The following is a 19,460-nucleotide window of genomic DNA, read 5'->3' as shown; positions in this document are numbered from 1 at the left end:
CCAAAACACCTGACTGAACCTGGAGCCACATGCATTTTAAAGATGAATAAGCCCAGAGGGAAAAATAACACACTGTCTGTCTGAAAGTGTTAGCTGTATTGAAACACAAACATTTTGAATGTTTTCAGCAGAGAAATCTTTCCTGACACAGATCCTTGAGAAGAAAATGACATTTCATTGATGATACACTGGATTTGTCTTTCATGGATGTACATTTGATAAAGAAAAATGCAATGAATGAAAGTGGCTTTGAAGCGGGAAGTACATGTCTGACTTTATTGTTTACAGATGAGCTCATTTAAGATATTTCATGTTCACATCTGACCCTGAAGAAATGAAAGAAAATGTCCTTGCAACTCTTGACTCATTGTAAATTTACTGAATTTGCTCTTTTTTGAGAAAGGTACCAACAATAATATTTCTACCAAAGATGATAGATGTAGTTTAAGGGCAAATATGGCCACAGCAAATACTAATTTGTATTTTACACTTGCTTTGCCAACATATTCACAACAAGGTTTCAGTTTGCAAAATTCATGCAATATTTTTAAAGACAAAATGCTGATCCTGCATACATTGTGAAAAACATTACATGTAAATGCCATCTCAGTACAGACACTTCCTGTTAGCAAAGCTTTCAGTTTCAGTGAAACATAAAGTCAGACTCTAGAGTAGACTATGATTATTTCCATTACTTTTGATACTTTTAAATACATTTTGCTTATAATCCTTGCTTATTTTTATTCAGGAAAAGTTTTGAATCGAAGACTTTTACTACAGTATGTGTTCTTGCTATTTACTAAGTAAAGGATCTGAGTACTTCCTCCACCACTGTGACTGTGATACTAAATCACTTGCTTGTATGGTAATTATTTTCAAAGTTGAGTTAAGGAAGTGTAACTTTTTTTTATTTAGCCTTCAGGCAGTCATAAGATCATTCACATCCATGTCAGTCAGAATTTCCTTGTCAAAGAAAATGTAATTTATTTTAATGCATTTGATATACTGTAAACTGACTGCATGACGAGTTACTTCAACCCATACTGCCCTGCTTTCTCTGGTAATTGTCTGCTTTTCTTTCACATCACATATCTTGAAGTCTTACAATTATATTTTCTTTGTTTGCTAATTATAGTAATATGTTATGTCTCGCTGCAAGATAAATATACCCAAACGGACAACAGAGTCTTGACCTTGTTCTTGTAGCATCTCTTGTAGCATAATAATTGGCAACAGGCTGCTTTAACTCCTAAAGGAAACTTGTCAGAGGCGTGATGTGCCTGTGTACCAACATCTACAGTTTCAAAGGTTGTGTTAATGAGGAAAAGAGACGCTACACTTGTTTTTCATGGTCTAGTTTTTATTGTTGGGTAAAATGACAAGCGTGTGTTTTCTCTATATAAATAACAATCACATGAAGGAACATACGACATGGCTATGTGGAGATGAAAGCAGGGTGTGTGTTCACAATGTGCTTGGAGTACAAGATGTTGATAATGACAGCTGTGTATTGTTTCCATTTCTTAAAAAGGAGTGTGTTGATTATGAACAGAATCTGCATGAATCTGTACATTAAATGGGAAACTAATGGTCAGCTGCTATGTACAGAACATAAATAGAGAGAATAGGTAAGAGGTCATCATCAGCAGTACAGTCAGGTTTAAAGGTTGGAAAACAACATGTGACGGGGGAAAGAAAAGAAATTAAAATCAAAACATATTTGAGTAAGGTTTAACAGGAAAGAAAGAATGACATTGTATAGCCTGTACACATCAAAAGTCCTTACTAAATTTGAGATACAGTTGCCCATTGTGAGTGCTAGGGTGAAAATGCATAGAAATGTGTCCAGCTAGGAAACTGTTTCATTGACTGGCCAGCTACGTGTCTACTGCAGGAGCATTCAGAAAGAGTTTTTCATATTCAAAGCCTCAAAGACCCTCTACACAATACATCTACCCCACTCCCCAGTGTGCTAGCTCATCATTACTTCACATTAAAACATCCACTTGAAACATGCTGTCAAACAGAGCAGACAATGCATGTTTTTCAACAGTTCACTCTATTACACTCTAAGATGCTTATCTAATCCTTTTTTGGTCCAGGGATATCAAAGTTATGATTTTCTTCACACACACACATACACGAGTGCTCTATTGACTCATCGCAAAGGAACGTTCTGAAGTACTTCTAATTTTACATAGTGTATAAAGATGGTACAATTTTACTAACATTGCCACTGACTTTCATTTTTCTGCTTTGGACTGAAAAGGAAAACAACATAAATATAATTCAAAATCTTCCAACGCTGGTTATAATTTTAAATCGAAGGTTACAGAGCGCACAACCATAATGAACCACTTAGTCTCTCGGCCTCCACTTCAAACAGGATGGGATCACAGCAAGGGCTCGTTTTAATTAGACTGAATCGGCTGCGTTGGATGGACGGATAGAAGGGAGCGGTAGATTTGTGAGGAACCACGCTCACCACAAATGCAGGGGTCAAAGGAGGAGGTGTAGTCTGCAGTCACACATGGAATAATTACACTAATTCCTCTGATGGAGGGGAATTTTCCTTGAAGGCACAGGAAAAAGTTGGGGATGGGTAAACTTAAATTACAAGTTATTCTGGACATATACAGTATATATATTTCTGCCAATTCACTTAAATATTAGTTTTGTTCAGAGATTATCTACAGCATTCCCACACACTGAATACAACCGATTGTGAATAGTAATATTCTTAGCATATTTAGGGATTCATAACTTCCTGAAAAAGATTACCTGCAAGCTACTTTATTTTCACTTAAATGTGAACCACCCAGTGGGAAAAAAAAACTTGGCTTTGAGACCATATCAATCAATTTCTTTTTTTTTTTGGGATGACAGGTTCTCATCCAATGGACTTACAAATGGTCAATTTGGTTTCTGAATCTGTGGTTTTCACGATCGCGTTCCCACAAAATAAAAAAAATCTGCAACAGAATTCAGTGCAAGAGTACCTTTGAGGAAAAGAAAGCTCATTGGGTCTTGACGTTACGATCTAAGAATCCCCAACCCACACCCCCACGTTGCCTTTGAAGACATCGGTGATCTCACAGTTGAGCTTGTTCAGTCGTCCGTCCAGGATGAAGAGGGACTCTCTGGATGGGGTCATGAGGTACTGTCCGAACAATCCGCTGCCCACCATTACCCTGTTCCTGCTGCTCCACGGCCACTCCAATGACTTGGTGGCCTCTTTCAAGCTCTTGATCATCTTCACTTTGCCGGTGCTCAGCTCCACAAACAGAGCGTCAGTTTGACGGCCGGAGCTGCCGAACACGTTGTACTGGTGGATCTCTGTGAAGGAGTGCTGGAAGGCCAGATCAGACAGGTGAAGGTTGGTGTGGATGTCAAAGGGCTCCTGGATCTCTCCACGCTCTGAGATCACCTGGATCCTCATCAGGCCGTCGCCATCGTCGACAGTGACCAAGTAGTGGCCATCTGGAGACATGTATGGAGTGCCGGTGACGTCACGGTTTTGGCCGATCACACTATCTGTTACACCGTCCAAGATGAGTTGTGGCTGCGTGGCGCCGGTGGAGTCGGGCCTGCAGTTGACAAAGTAGTAGCCGCCGAGATGGGTGTAAGCTACAGAATTGGGGATGCAGTTATATTCCCGTAAGCTGATGTTTTTCACATACGATGTCGTCTCCAGGTCGATCTTGTGGAGGACAGGTTCATTTCGGTGAAGGATGAGGCCAAATCTGTAGACGAGAAAAAACAAAGAAAATGATTTAATCAATAACACATTTTGACTTCTTGTAAACCCCAAATTATGATGTGGCTCTATGGCAATGACAATCGGTCAGTCCAGACTGAAATATCTCAACTACAGGATAGATACGTAGCCATCAAATGTTGTGCAGAGAGCCGTGGTTCTCAGAGGATGAAGTCTGCAGAGTTCGTTAATGATCCAACTTTAAATGTAGTGCCACCCGCAGGTCAAAGTTTTTACTTATCCAGTGAAATATATCATCTACTAGTATCTTAATGACTTTAGTGATCCCCTGACTTTGAGCACCTCCATTTAAGGTGAAATGTCTTAAACTGTTGGAGGGAATGCCATGAAATTCATGTCTGCCTCAGGATTAATGGAATAACAACCTTGGTTATCCCTTAACTCATCTAATGACATCATCAGGTCACATTTTTAACATGTTTAATACTGTAGTTCATGACTAAAATACCTGGAAAACATACTCATCAGCCTCAGATGTACTCTTTGTTGAGTGCTACTTACAGTAGCATGCTTAACATGCTAAACTAAGATGGTGAACACAAACACTAAACATCAACATGTTAGCATTTTCATGAGAAGCATGTAAGCATGCTGATGTTGATTGGCATGGTTTTATTTCAGTTAGCCTAATAGCTGGTTTGAGTTGCATTGAGAGATGATCTTTTGGAAAGTACCCCATGCCAATCTCTAGGTATGGTGAACGGTATGTGATGATATGGGGCTATTTTAATTCCAAAGGCCAAGGGAACTTTATCAGGATGCATAGTATCCTGGATCCATGAAATAACTGGACTTTAAAAATAAAAATCTGCCTGCCTCTGTGGGAATTTAACATAGGGGTGTCTATACTTATGCCCCCTGTATTTTAAGGAAGAACATTTTTTCATTCACGATACATTATGCATTCACAAAGAAAATGTGGTGGTGTTCTCAAAGGCTGGATTTTTCCTATTTTTTTTCAATTAAGGCATTAAGATCAATTTCCAAAAGATGATTTTTTGAAACTATTTTCATTTATATATTTGATTACAATGCTAAGGAGTTGCAGCATCCGCTTAGCGTCCACCTGCTTCTCGTCATAGTCATCAGATTCATTTACCATATAATCAATAATATAATCAAAGTAGAGGGAGGCAGGCCAGTACAGCCCGATCTGGTTGGGGAGAGTTCTAGCCCGACCAGGCTCCTCTCCTTAACCTGTCTCTCTTAATTATTTATTTTTAGTTATAGTTTTAGACTGCCGGGGGACTTCCTTTGACACACTGAGCTTCTCTCTCCTCTCTCTTTCCATGTGTGTGCATCCATGTCCCAGAAATGCTTAGAACCTAGCTCTGGGGAGCTTAACGTAACGCCCTGCAGTGCCTTGCTATGCCATGAACTACTACAAGTCGGCTCTTTAGATCAAATTGTGGCCACTATGTATTTTCTTGTCTTTGTTTTTGGTAGTTGTTGTGTTTGGTGTAGTTTCATCGTCAGTATGACTCTGTGATTTACTTTTGTCGGGTCTGCTTCGTAAAATGGGTGATTAAGTTAGACTCCGGGACAGATCTACTCACATTTGCGAAAGTAGCGTTATCAGCGCCATGGCCAACCCGCAGAAAGCGCACGCTGTGATACATCAGCTTACATCGTATTTAGCAAACCTGCAGTTCATCGGGTAATCAGCGCCTTTATCCACCCACTATACCGTAAATTGCACGCATTTAAAAGCGCAATTGATTGGGCGATGTCAAAGACATCCTGGTTGATGCGTGTTTTTTCGGCATTAGTGGTGGGGAAATGTATGTATTGACTAGTGCGCTGTAGCAAAGCGTTAAGTACTTGTGCTATGATATGGCTGAGTGCAGACTGCGATATTTCCACTGCTGATGCCATGACTGTTTGAAATGATCCTGATGCCAATATTTGTAATGTAGCGAGGAGTTTAACAACTGCTGGAATGGAATGTGAACGCTGAGACGGAGATTTGATGTCCTCTTTGATTTCTTCCAGTAACTGTAATATTGCATGGCTGGTTAATCTGTAACGCTTAATGATTTCGTGTTCACTCAACTGAATCAATTGTGATCCTTGTGGCAAAAATCTTTTCAGCTCGTCTCTTTGGCCTATGTCTTCGTCTTGCTCGGATTACTGCTGCCATTTCACCAGGAGACGTGAGGAAACCAGCTTACGGCTGGTTTACACCTGCTTTTAAGAGACGGAGAATTTTCACCGCAAAATAGAGGCGTGCTTTCATGGGCGGTTTTTGTACATACCGCGGAATACATAATTAGGCGCACTTTATGCTTCCCCTCCCATCTCTTTATGGGAAACTCCCACTTTCCCCTTCACCCTCCCATGAATGCATATGCATGACACGGAAAAGCGCAATTTGCCATTAACAGCCAGTCTGCGCTTTTACCTCAGTGCAGCCTGTTTGTACATACCTCGCCATGCTTTTACGTGCACGTCGCAAAAGCGTTAGTACATTAGTACACTGGCCATCAATATTTACTGTTGAGATGCTGAAGCATTGACGTCGTGCTATTATTGTGGTAAGCTAGTTTGATTTTGCAGTAGTTGTTTTAATTACGTTTGAACTGATTCCAAACTTTGGACACTTTTTGTCGTTTTCTCCAGCCTGTCTCTTCTCTTAGCCCCTCACTATTTACGCTCTCTTTCTTCATTTTGTAATCTGCGCCGTCAGTCTTCATGGCATGGGTCACCAGCAACATTTTAGGAGTGTCTGCAACAACACCCCAGCCGTTTTGGATGTTAAGACAGCAGGAAATCTGAGTTAAAGTAATTTTGAAATTGTACATCTTCGTGGCCGGGTTGGGTCAGTGGGTAGAGCATATACAGCGCACATATACATAGAGGTTTATTCCTCAACGCAGAGGTCCATGGTTCGAATCCGACCTGTGACAATTTCATGCATGTCCCCCTCTCTCTTACCTAGCTGTCCTGTCAAATAAAGGTGGAAAAAGCCCATTAAATAATCAAAAGAAAACAATTCTTATCATTTCCAAGGCTCATTAATTCTAAAGCAGCAAGTGGTAACATCTTAAAATAAAACGGCACAATCCACATATCAAGGTGCATCAACCTGAAAAAAGAAATGACAATTGATTTGTACTTGATGATTATAATTGTTGGCATTTAAGATGACTGGCATCATCTTTAAAAGAGGTTCAGGAAAAGGAAATGTAATGATTGCTGAGAGATCCATTTAACACTTCAAAAGCCAAATACTGGTCCCTGACAATCTTCATATTGACACCCTAGCATCATCTCCACTCTCTCTCCCCCCCCACCCCCAATATAATTATAGCAGTTTAATATGTGGGCATGGATCAGTGAAAATACTATTCATTACAAAAACCTAAAGAATCTTAATGGCACATTAAATTTTAACAGCTGAACGAGGTAACAGGGAATTTGCAAGGACCTGAGAGGCCTCAATTAAATGTGAATACCAGCTGATCGATGACAGGCACTTCAATCATGCCATCATTCAACATCTTTCATGCCTTTTCAACACAAGGCTGTCTGTACCTGTGAACAGAAAATGGCTATTTGAAATCCATGGCACACGTTATCATCCCCTGTGAATGGAGTCATTGATCCAGAGATCGTTCTGACCACTGGGTCCCGGCAAGAGACTGCACTGAGGTGTTCTGTAAGTCTTATTTTAGAATTACGCCAGATAGGTTGTAGTTTGATAGCTAGTAGCTGTCGGACAACCTGTGGATTTCTGGCATACATTGTGGTCGGTTGTTTTGCAGTTTGAGTAGTTCTGTGATCAGATTTCCCACATGGCTGCTGTCAAAAGAGCTGTTATAAACTATAGTGAGCTTGCATTAACATTATTGGAGTAGTATTTCATGTTTTGTGGCTACCGGTAGTCTCGACTGTGTTGTGATAGAAATAAAACTGAACTTTTGTCATCTCTCCAGCCATCTCCACAGTTTTCTTTATTTTTTTCTTGCGCTCATGGTAGAATTATGCAAAGTAATGCTGCCTTTTTTCTTTTCGTTTTGAAAGTTGTTTTTACATAGAGGCAAAATCTTTTCACATGCACATATCTGTCCAAAACAAAACTGCATTGAATCCAAGATTAAGACACTTTAGATTAGATTTGACAACGTTCACTGTTAATTCTGACCTGCAATAACGATGGGCTACTAGGAGTGTAACAGTACATGTACTCGTACCGGACCATTTCGGTACAGGACCTTCGGAATGGTACAGGATGTTCGAAACGGTACACATAATGCAATCTTTAACAGAAATGATTAGGCCTGTTTTGCGTGTGGAACACTTCAATTAATACATCCATGGCTTACACACAGTACGCTTATTCCAGCCAAGCTTCCTGCTAGCTAGCTAGCGTCATGGCCAATGTAGAGAAGCCAGAGCTTGAAGACCCTCTGTTGTCATTAAGGTCTCCTCTTTGGGAACACTTCGGTTTCCCGGTGAAATACAAAAACGACAACAACTAGTGGATAAAACGAAAGTAGTGTGCCGACATCGCTCATTAGTGATCGGCAATGTTGCTGGCAATAGTGATACTCACAAATGTGAGTATCGCTGCTACAAGGAAAAAAATGACTGTAGTGCAAAAGCAGCTCCCCTCGGCATTTAAACAGACTTTTGCTGGTAATTCAGATCGGGCCAAAGCATTAACAAATGCTATTGGTGTTTTTATTGCAGCGGATCTACGACCATATTCAGTTGTTGAAAACACTGGTTTTAAGTAATTTTATTTATTACAATTTATTTAAAAGTTAGTTTAAAAAACTGTAAACTGATTATTTACAAAAGTTAATAATAAACAAGCACATTTTGTTGCTTCTTTACTTGTTATTTTCCCTTTCTGTACTGAAAATGAACCGAACCGTGACTTCAAAACCGAGGTATGTACCAAACCGTTACCGTTTTGTACCATTACATGCCTATGGGCTACACAGTGTGTATGTGTGTGTGTGCAGCTGACAGCAGCCAAAGCTAACTAGTACACTGTTCAATAAAGCATCAAGAACTGGGTGAAAGAATGTCGAGGGGACAAAGACAAATGTATATTAACTTAACAATGTTAACATATGGGAATTAATTGATTATATCTGTGGTCACCTCAGTATCTGAACACAACTGCTAACACTCTTCTGATGCAGTGAGTCAAGTGTTAACGCAGAGCGAAATAAACAGTGACCGTTTAATCTAAATGAGCCGCCTAGATGTAATGCTCTTTTGTTTTGATTTTGGACAGAGATACATAGACATACTTACAATTTTGCTTGCTGATCACTGTTATCTTTGACATTCCTCAACAACTTTAAAATTAAGATTAAAGCGCCCATATTATGCTCATTTTCAGGTTCATAATTGTATTTTAAGGTTGTACCAGAATAGGTTTACATGGTTTAATTTTCAAAAAACACCATATTTTTGTTGTACTGCACAGCTCTCGCTCACTGCTGCAGATCCTCTTTTCACCTGGTCTCTGTTTTAGCTACAGAGTGAGACCTCTTTTCTTCTTCTTCTGTACTATCTTTGATTGCACTCACACATGCAGTAGCTCAGATGTAGATCATGTCAGCTAGCTAGCTCCATAGACAGTAAAAGAAAGGCTGTTTCTCCAACTTCGGTCAGTTACAAGGCAGGATTAGCTGGGAGACTTCTAAATGAGGACGCACATGTAAGTAGTTCTTTTGTAGATTATGGTGAACTTGTGTGTGTTGTAGCAGTGCTTTGCTATTGAGAACGAGGTAGCATGCTAGCGTTAGCATGCTAACGCTACGAGCTAACGGTTGCGGTTAGCCAGCACGTTTCGGCTTGTGACATCACAAGCCGTGCCGATTTTGAACAGCTCACCCGGAGACTGAAGGCAGGACACATTCAGAAACCGTATCTCACTCAAAACAGCATGGATGGATTTTTTTCAAAGTTGGTATGCGTGTGGAAGCACCAGAGACACAAAAGAACACCCCAAATCCCAGAAAATGTGTTTTTTTCATAATATGGGCACTTTAAGACATACTTTATTGATCTCGCAATGGGGAAATTAAATTTTTTCACACTGTTGTTATACTAGTTATTACACACAAGCCTGAAATCCACACACACGCCCAGAACCTATACATGCACTAATGGAGAGATGTCAGAGTGAGGGGGCTGCCCATGACAGGCGCCCTGAGCAGTTGGGGGTTTGGTGCCTTGCTTAAGGGCACCTTGGCAGTGCGCAGGAGGTGAACTGGCAACCCTTCCGTTCACAAGCCAAGTCCTTACGGACTGAGCTACTGCCATCCCCAAATGTTAAACACTATCATTTAACCCTATGTTCCATTAAATTGTGCACACAAATTAGTTTCATTTATTTTTTCTTCAACACTGATTCTTGGGTTAACTGCAAAACATGTTTGTCTTTTAAACATGTATTAAATCTTTCACTTACAAACTTTATATTCATATTATTTCGAGGATTTTAAATATAAATCATCACCTCATCTTGAAATACAAAAATTATCATTTTTAGATAATGTAATTTATTTCACAACTGGATTTACTTCGATTGGAATTTATTTTATGAGAAATTCTTTTTGAGACTTGGAAAAATCTTTCTTCATTCAGTTATTCATTTCTGTTTAACTTCACAGTTGGGAGGTACGTCTTGACTTTTATGTCATGTAAACTGAATGTGTTAGATTAAATCCCAAGAAAGAGCTCTGACTAGGGCTGCAGCTATCAATTATTTTAGTAATCGAGTATTCTAGTGATATTCCATATATTAATTGAGTAATTGGATAAGAAATACTTTTGTTTTATTGAAGAGCAATAATATACAATAGTTTGGTTAAATTTTCGGAAAAAACATTTGTATTGCCTACATTGCTTACAATATCATCTCTCAAAAAACTAAACATTAAGTGCAATTAAGTGTCATATTACATTGTTTTTAAAGAAAACATTTTCTGAAATGCAATAACAACCTCAAACTAAGGCATACATTAAACATACATAAACATGACCTTAAGTTGTGCAACTTAACTTTCAGAACTACAAGTTTCAACCTGAGACTGATCTGTATCAAACTTTATTCTTAATCGTCACATACACACAGTACAATGTAGTGAAATTCTATTACTGCATTACTGCCTCTGGGCCACAAGACACCCGGTATATAGGCCTATATGTAAATATTAGTTATTTATCAACCTATTTTCATTTATATATTTGATTACAATGCTACACAGCTCTGTTACACTTGTGCTAGTAGATCGTTGATCAGCTGGTGTGCAACAATCAGCTGTTTTTCTGGCTCTTTGGATCAAATTGGGGTCACCACTACGTATTTTCTTTGATTTTGGTAGTTGTTGTGTTTGGTGCAGTTTCATCGTCCATATGACTCTGTGATTTACTTTTGTCGGGTCCGCTTCGTGGAATGGATAATTAAGTTAGACTCAATGTTTTCTGTTGAGATGCTGAAGCACTGACGTCGTGCTATTATTGTGGTAAGCTAGTTTGATTTTGCAGTAGACACACTGTACAGAGTTTTCGTTTTAATTACGTTTGAACTGATTCCAAACTTTGGACACTTTCTGTCGTTTTCTCCAGCCTGTCTCTTCTCTTAGCCCCTTATGCTCTTTCTTCATTTTGTAATCAGTCTTCATGGCATGTGTCGCCAGCAGCGTCAGCCCGGTGTGCGACAGTAATAATCATCTGCGGAAACACCGTGAGCGAAACAACGTTGGTAACATTAATTAAACGAAGCTTCGAGGCAAGTCATTTTGCATCGAGGATTTTTAGTAATCGAATTATTCGAGTTACTCAAGGAATCGTTTCAGCCCTCGCTCTGACACTAATCAGGCTGGTTTTTGATCTTACTTTGTCCAACCTGTATAAGAAATTAGATCTAAGAAATGAGAATTTAGAAAACATAAAATAAAATAATACTGTGCAGTTTAAACCTGAAACCATTTGCCTATTCCATCCACTGATGATTTACATACCTATATAACTACTCTGCCTTTCAAACACTGCTTTAATTGTTTTGCTATTGATTGTATTTATCTGTTGTGACAGATCAATGGTAGTGCACACATACTGTGATATTTTGGTAACATGCTGAGAAGCTTAAGGTCAATGGTGCATTTATCCTGCAATAACATGATTTTTTTTCAAGAAAAGCAAAAGCAAAATATGTTTTTCATGTTGACACTAGGGGTGGTATGGTTCACAAAACCCACGGTTCGGTTCATATCACTGTTTTAGGGTCACGGTTTTCGGGCTCTGTACGGTTCTTGTTGTTTTTTCTTTTTTTCTTTAACACTCCAGAAAAATACTTCAGCATATGATATATAGCTAGATTTCCCACATGGGAAATATTATATTGAATGCAGGTTGCACAATGCTTGCACACAGTGGCAGTTCTATCTATTTTATTTCCGCTGTCATCATAGGTAACATGAAATCCAAAATGTTCCCACACACCAGACTATATACGACGCTGGCGCACACTCCAGCTCCGGGCAGCCTTCCTTATCTCTCCCACTTGACATTTCTACATTTGACGTGACCTGCAGCACTCCATACTCCACTTGAGGAGCGGTCGGCTCGGCTCGCCGCCCCTCAAAATCTGACGAAAATGTTTTAAACTGACCTTTGTTGATCAAAAAAACAGACAGATTCAGCAACTGTATGGCCTATTTCTTGCTTAAAATGTTTTCAGAAACACGTTGGGTGAACTATTTTCGTAAAATACGAGATCGTATTCAGAACGAGACGCCATTAGAGTCTGTTTTGAAATTCGGGAGCAGCACGCTCATCCCGCTCGTTATTTCCGGTAAGTGTTTTAACGTAGGTGTCGAAAGTGGGCACTATGGCAGTAAATGGTTAGTGCACATTAACAGTGTACTGACGAACCGTGCGACACTCTGAACCGAGACAAGCGAACCAAATGGTTTGGATGTTTTTTCATGAACCGTACCACCCCTAGTTGATACATGATGAAATTAATAATCAGACATCGTTTGACCTCGCTCTAATGTGAACACAGCTGGGTTGCTTCAAAGGCAGCCGCAGATTGCTCTAAGCCAAACTGACAGCTGCCGTTTGTACAAATGATTAATGCATTAAAGATTCGCCCTGGTTTTGCTTAACAGGGTTATGTTTAACTAAAGCTAATTCCCATTTTATTATCTTATCATCATGTCAATATTTTCAGTTAAAGAAATGACTGGGTCTCAACACTTGCTCTGCAGTTCAGTTAAAGCTCCTGCGGGCAACATTCATGAACAGGGAACAGAACAATGAATGTTGCACAGTGAAAGATATCTTTAACACAGCAATTCTTGTTCAGCCATCCTCCAGCGCAAAAACATTGAATCAACATCTCGCTTGGCTTGTTTTGCCTGTGTCTGTGCGAAAAATAGGTGCAGGCCGCCTGAGCTGCAGGCTACTGTAGATGTGGGTAAAAATAAGAAATAACAGCTTTTTTGCTGACATGCAGAGTTGCCTGACTGTAAGTCGATGGTTTTAATGAATGACAGCCCCCAGAAGTTCCTGCTCGCTTTATAGTAGCTGCTGAGGGAATCCCCTAGTCATTAAACAATCCTCGGAAGTTGCTGAATATATGTCGGCTGTTCGCACACTGCTCATGTTCCTAAATCGACTAATCAATGCTGCGTTCCTGCCAACAGACAAATGGCTGTCTCGGTAAAAGATGAAAAAGAAGGCCACAAGGCAGCAGTTAATTTAAAGTTTCCTGCAGTAAAAACAGCTGTCTGAATAAAAAATATCCAAGCACATACTGTACTAAAGCTCTTTGTTTACTTGTATACTGATATATTCTCCCAGCAAATATCAAAAAGACTACTGTACACCACTGTTAACAAGACTGAATTATGAGTTTGTAACAAAACTACTGCACATGGAGAACAGCTTCTCAATGTGACATTTCCACCTGCTTTCATCTGAATGTCGTGAATCCCATCATGAATTAAGTCTGACTTGGTTAAACTAACTTTAGGTCAGTCACACAAAACAGACACATCTGCAATGGGAATTTCACAGTTTTCTAGTGAAATGTTGATCAATTGGCAGAATAGGTTATGAAAAGAAATGTTTTTTGCAGCTCTAAAAATGAGAAATAGTACAGTAAACTGTGACAGAATAATCTAATAGCAGTTCAATTTAGCAGCATGTCCACATTATTGCACCTATACAGTGAGAAAGCATTTGTATCTGTATGGTTGTAAGAGTTAAAGCACTACACATCAACTTGCCATTTTGTGTAACCATTGAGATGCACAAGATTTATACAATGTGTATGTACTTTTCCTTTTCCAGACATTACCAATTCCAGTATCAACCGCATTGTTTAAGCGTTGGAATCAATTACAAACAAGCTTTATTTGGAACAATAAAAAGGAAAAGAGTTACATTTAACAAACTAACCAAAACAAAAGAAGGAGGTGGCCTAGGCGTGCCCAATCTGCAGAGTTATTTTCAAGCAACACAGGTTAATACAATGATGTTATGGACAAAAGATAAAGCAGATGCAAAGTGGTTACTAATAGAAAAGGAATCCGTACCAATATCCATAAAAACGTTACCGTATATAAATAAAGAGCAGAGTAAACAAATAATAGGATTGAATAGATGGGTAGATTTTACTTTACAAAGTCGGCAAAGTATATGTAAAAATCACAAAATAAATGATGATTTGAGATACTTTAGAGAAATGGCTTAGGATCCAGAATTTGTACCTTGCAACACAGATAATATATTGAAAATATGGGCATCAAAAGGATTGACAACATATATACAAATGCTTGAAAATAAAAAAGTAGACTCATTTCAATCACTAGTCTCAAGGTACTACCTTGAACACAGCAATTTTTACAAATATCTGCAGGTAAGGTCATATCTTTTAAAAAATATCAAAAGTCAAGCCACCAGAAACCCCTTAATAATGGTGTTGAGTAAAAATTATAATAAAGCTAATAAAAAAGCTCTGTCAAAAATATATAAAACTATCGAAAGTAATACAAATATCAATAATGGATGCCAACAAAAGCGGATGGATGAAACAGGGGAGAGGCTGAGTGAAGAGGACTGGAGTCAGGTGTGCAGTGGGATACATAAAACAAACTCAAAATATTGGAAGGAATTTGCATGGGAAGTATATACCAAATTTTTCATTACCCCAAATGTTATTAGTAAAATTAATAGCACTAGGAAATCACACTGCTGGAGAAATTGCAATGAAGAGAAGTCAAATCACTCACATATTTTTCTGCCCTATGTTAAAATCATTCTGGCAACTGGTTATAACCGCAATAAAAATAACTTTAAATCTGAAAGAAACTATTAATCCAATACACATAATCCTAGGAAAATCACCACCTGAGCTAAAATAAGAGACAGACCAGTATTTATATTGAATTTTCAGAATTGCAGCCATGACGCAGATAACAAGAAACTGGCTAAAACCAGTAAATTACCAACAGTCCAGAGACGGAAAGAAACAATGCATGAAATTTCAGAAATGGAGAGAATAACATACAGAATCAGAAATGAAGAATTTGAGTATGAAAGACGCTGGGCTAAATGGATACAATATAAAGCCAACAACTAAACAAGGAAAGTACGAAGAATTTAGATCAATAAAATAATGTAAAGAAGAACAGTAGCTGGGTTGGGTTGGGAAGGAAAAACATAACTCGACATGCATAGTTAAACGCACCTAAGAGGAGTAAATATGCGCACGAACATACACAAACATATGATTTATGAATAAGAATGTATTTAAATTGTATATGTATAGCAATTATTATGTAAAAAGATGTAGCTATTTATTCATGCACTTCCCTCCTTTTCTTTAGTGTTTTTGGTAGACTAACTGACAAATGAATGAATGAACTAAGTTATTGTGTTTTAAGTTAAGGTATGGTTTGTTAAATTTTTACACACAAATCAACTCCTGTTTGTGTATGTATGTATATATGTGTATAGGTATATATGTATAGATGTATGTTTAGAAGTAGATAGGGGTGCAGATATATGATATATAAAGAAATGAGTTAAAGTGAATGAGGGGTAGGAAACTTTACAAGCTTCAGCTTCATCCTGCTCCTTTTCGGACAAATGTTTAAAATTAGAAATTGTAATAGTATTTTTAATATTATTTGTAAACACTGTACGGATATTGTTCTTTTTGCTTTGGTGTGTTGCTACACACTTTTTATTGTATATATATATATATATATATATATATATATATATATATATATATATATATATATGTGTATATATATATATGTGTGTGTATATATATATATATATATATATATATTGTATGTATATGTATATGCATGTGTATGTATGTATATGTATATATAGGTACATGCTGTATGTGTATATGTATTTTTAGTTTTGTTCAAAATAAAAATAAATGAAATGAAATGAGATGTATGTGTACATGCGTATACATAGATATATTTCTTTACTTTTTTGTATTTTATTTTATTTTTGTTAATTTTTCTTTAGCTATGAGGGGTGCTTTTGTTATTTTATTATTATAATTTTTTTTTTTACTGTATTATTGTATGGTAATGGTTTATAAATTAATTAAGGAATTGCAATAAAAGTATAAAAAAAATATTTATACAATGTAAAGGAGGTATGAGTTTTACATTTGAGCCACGTAAAAACACTGCAAAAAAATGGTAACACACTTTCCTGCAATCTTTCCTGCAGGCCTCAGTGGATCTAATTACAGCTGTGCCAGCAAACAAGCAAAAACGTTCCCTAGTGCTATTTTGCAGTTTCAGAAAACAATTCCGCCACAGACAGAGAAAAACCTAGTCTAAAGTCAGTGGCGCGTTATTCAGATGCTATTTTAAGGGCGCATGCTTGGCCGTAATGTAGAGTGTGCACACTGCGCATACACTTTGCTTCTCTCATCTCACGGACCCAGCAGTTCTCATTTTTGCAAACCATACATAAATACAAGGAAAAATATGCCCTTGTTTTACACAACATTTTCATGAATCATGGATGTGTTGATGACATAAATGAGGAAATATTAGAGGACTTAAGGAAATGTGACGTTGACCTGCATGTGCCGACGCCACACAGAAATGCTGCATCGTCTATAGTGAGGTAATCTCGGTCTAATGTTAGACTACATTGCAAAAATATCACCATGCATTCATAACCTCGTGATTCAGTGAGGGAGAGCCCAAAACATCGGAAAGTATGTTTTTGTGACATTTCTTTATTTACATTTTGTCAAAAAGAAAAATCAATAGCAAACGTCGGTCTCCTCGGCTGTGCACCCATGGATGTATTGAGAGTGTGCGCCTAGCAAATCCACCATTATAATAGCAATCCGCCATGGAACAAGCGCGCCTACTTTCAAAGGGAATGTGAGATAACGCTCTGATTGGTTAATTGCACGTTACGCCCAAACCTAAACAATCTATGAGTAATGTAGCTACTTCAGACCAACCCATTTTAGAGATCTGTTAACTACCGTTTTTTGTCAGACACTTATAATATTAATCTGAGCCTGTCAGTGGCAAAACGAGCACTTTTGTGAAGGTAAATACAAGCTGCACAATTGTCCTGTTAACTTACATTGTAGCTTGTTTCGCCGCTGCCGACTGCAGCGATGTCGCTTAATACTGGACCAATTTCACTTAGACACAGAAACATAGGAAAATAGGCTACAGCTCAGTCCAGCTACAGATGGACTGAGGTCCAGCCTGCCAGGTAGGGCAAAATATTAGTTGATAGATATATCTCACAATATAAATTAGTCACCATATCTGTAGAGCTTTAAGATTCCCTAAAGATTAAATTCCCATGTTGTAAGGAAAAAGGAACCGGTAATGCTGCATATTGCGTTTGAGAAGGTTTGCTTGCTCTCTGAGTGCCTTATTGCATGATGATAAAGTATGATACACTTTGTTGTATTTACTGTCTTTGTTGGCACAGGGATTTGTCAGAGTTAGCGGTAGGGTTGGTAACTATTTCCAATATACACTTTTTTATATATATATATATATATATATATATATATATATATATATATATATATATATATTTTAACACCAGTGATCTTGTTTGTCTTAGATTTTAAGTAGCCTAGCGCTGTTTGGAACAGTCTCATTTACAATATTTGATAACTCAATCAAAAGAAAATGGACTACAATGTTGAGTTATTTTTCAAGTAGTCTGGTTCACCAAATTGCTGAGAAAAAGCCTGACATCCCCCTTTCTGCTATCTATTTTGCAAGGGCACCTTTGCTGCATCCAGGGCTAAGCGCCGCCCAAGGCGATTCTGATTGGTTTAAAGAACTACAAACAATCCTGAGTGTTTTTTCCCCTGTCCCAGAATGATAAACTTTACAGCCAGACCACACCATATATGTTATGAATACAAACCCCAATTCCAATGTAGTTGGGACGTTTTGTAAAACGTAAATAAAAACAATACAATGATTTCCACCTAGATTTAATTGAATATACTGCAATGGCAAGATATGTGATGTTCAAACTTTAAACTTTGTTTTTTTGCAAATATTCACTCATGTTGAATTTGATGCCTGCAACACATTCCAAAAACGCTGGGACAGGGGCATGTTTAACACTGTTACATCTCCTTGCCTTTTAACAACACTCATTAAGCATTTGGGAACTGAGGACACTAATTGTTAAAGCTTTGTAGGTGGAATTATTTCCCATTCTTGCTTGATGTACGACTTCAGTGGCTCAACAGTCCGGGGTCTCCGTTCTCTCATATTTTGCTCTTCATAATGCGCCACACATTTTCAGTGGGAGACAGGTCTGGACTGCAGGCAGGCCAGTTTAGTACCTGCACTTTTTTACTATGAAGCCACGTTGTTGTAACACGTGCAGAATGTGGCTTAGCATTGTCTTGCTGAAATAAGCAGGGACGTCCCTGAAAAAGACATTGCTTGGATGGCAGCATATGTTGCTCCAAAACCTGTATATGTACCTTTCAGCATTAATGGTGCCTTCACAGCTGTGCAAGTTACCCATGCCATGGGCACTAACACACCCCCATACCATCACAGATGCTGGCTTTTGAACTTAGCGCTGATAACAATCTGGATGGTCCTTTCCCTCTTTGGCCTGGAGGACATGACGTCCATGATTTCCAAAAACAATTTGAAATGTGGACTCGTCGGACCACAGCACACTTTTCCACTTTGCGTCAGTCCTTCTCAGATTTGCTATGGCCCAGAGAAGCCAGTGTCGTTTCTGGGTGTTGTTGATTTATGGCTTTCCCTTTGCATTGTAGAGTCTTAACTTACACTTGTAGATGCAGCAACGAACTGTGTTGACTTACAATGGTTTTCCAAAGTGTTTCTGAGCCCACGTGGTAATATGCTTTACATAATGATGTTGGTTTTTAATGTAGTGCCACCTGAGAGATCGAAGGTCACGGCATTCAATGTTTATTTTCCGCCCCGCCGCTTACGTGCAGAGGTTTCTCCAGATTCTCTGAGTCTGTCGATGATATTATGGACTATAGATGATGAAATCCTCAAATTCCTTGCAATTGCACGTTGAGAAACGTTCTTAAACTGTTGGACTATTTGCTCATGCAGTTGTTCACAAAGTGGTGAACCTTGCCTCATCCCTGCTTGTGAACAACTGAGCCTTTTGGGGA

The 19,460-nt window shown here is 38.4% G+C and overlaps 1 protein-coding gene across 1 annotated transcript in view; it reads right to left on the bottom strand.

The window, feature by feature from the left end:
* Positions 1-1,353: 1,353 nt before the first annotated feature.
* Positions 1,354-19,460, bottom strand: part of fstl5 (follistatin-like 5) — a 101,014-nt gene continuing 82,907 nt past the window's right edge. The window contains exon 13 of the mRNA XM_078260118.1: positions 1,354-3,743. Within this exon, the coding sequence (XP_078116244.1) occupies positions 3,041-3,743 (703 nt within the window). The 3' untranslated portion in view covers positions 1,354-3,040. The remainder of the gene's footprint in view (positions 3,744-19,460) is intronic.

The sequence above is a fragment of the Sander vitreus genome, chromosome 10 (assembly GCF_031162955.1).
Source record: "Sander vitreus isolate 19-12246 chromosome 10, sanVit1, whole genome shotgun sequence".
NCBI lineage: Eukaryota > Metazoa > Chordata > Actinopteri > Perciformes > Percidae > Sander > Sander vitreus.
Note: the sequence above shows the minus strand (reverse complement) of the source record. Positions and strands in the feature narration are given on the sequence as shown.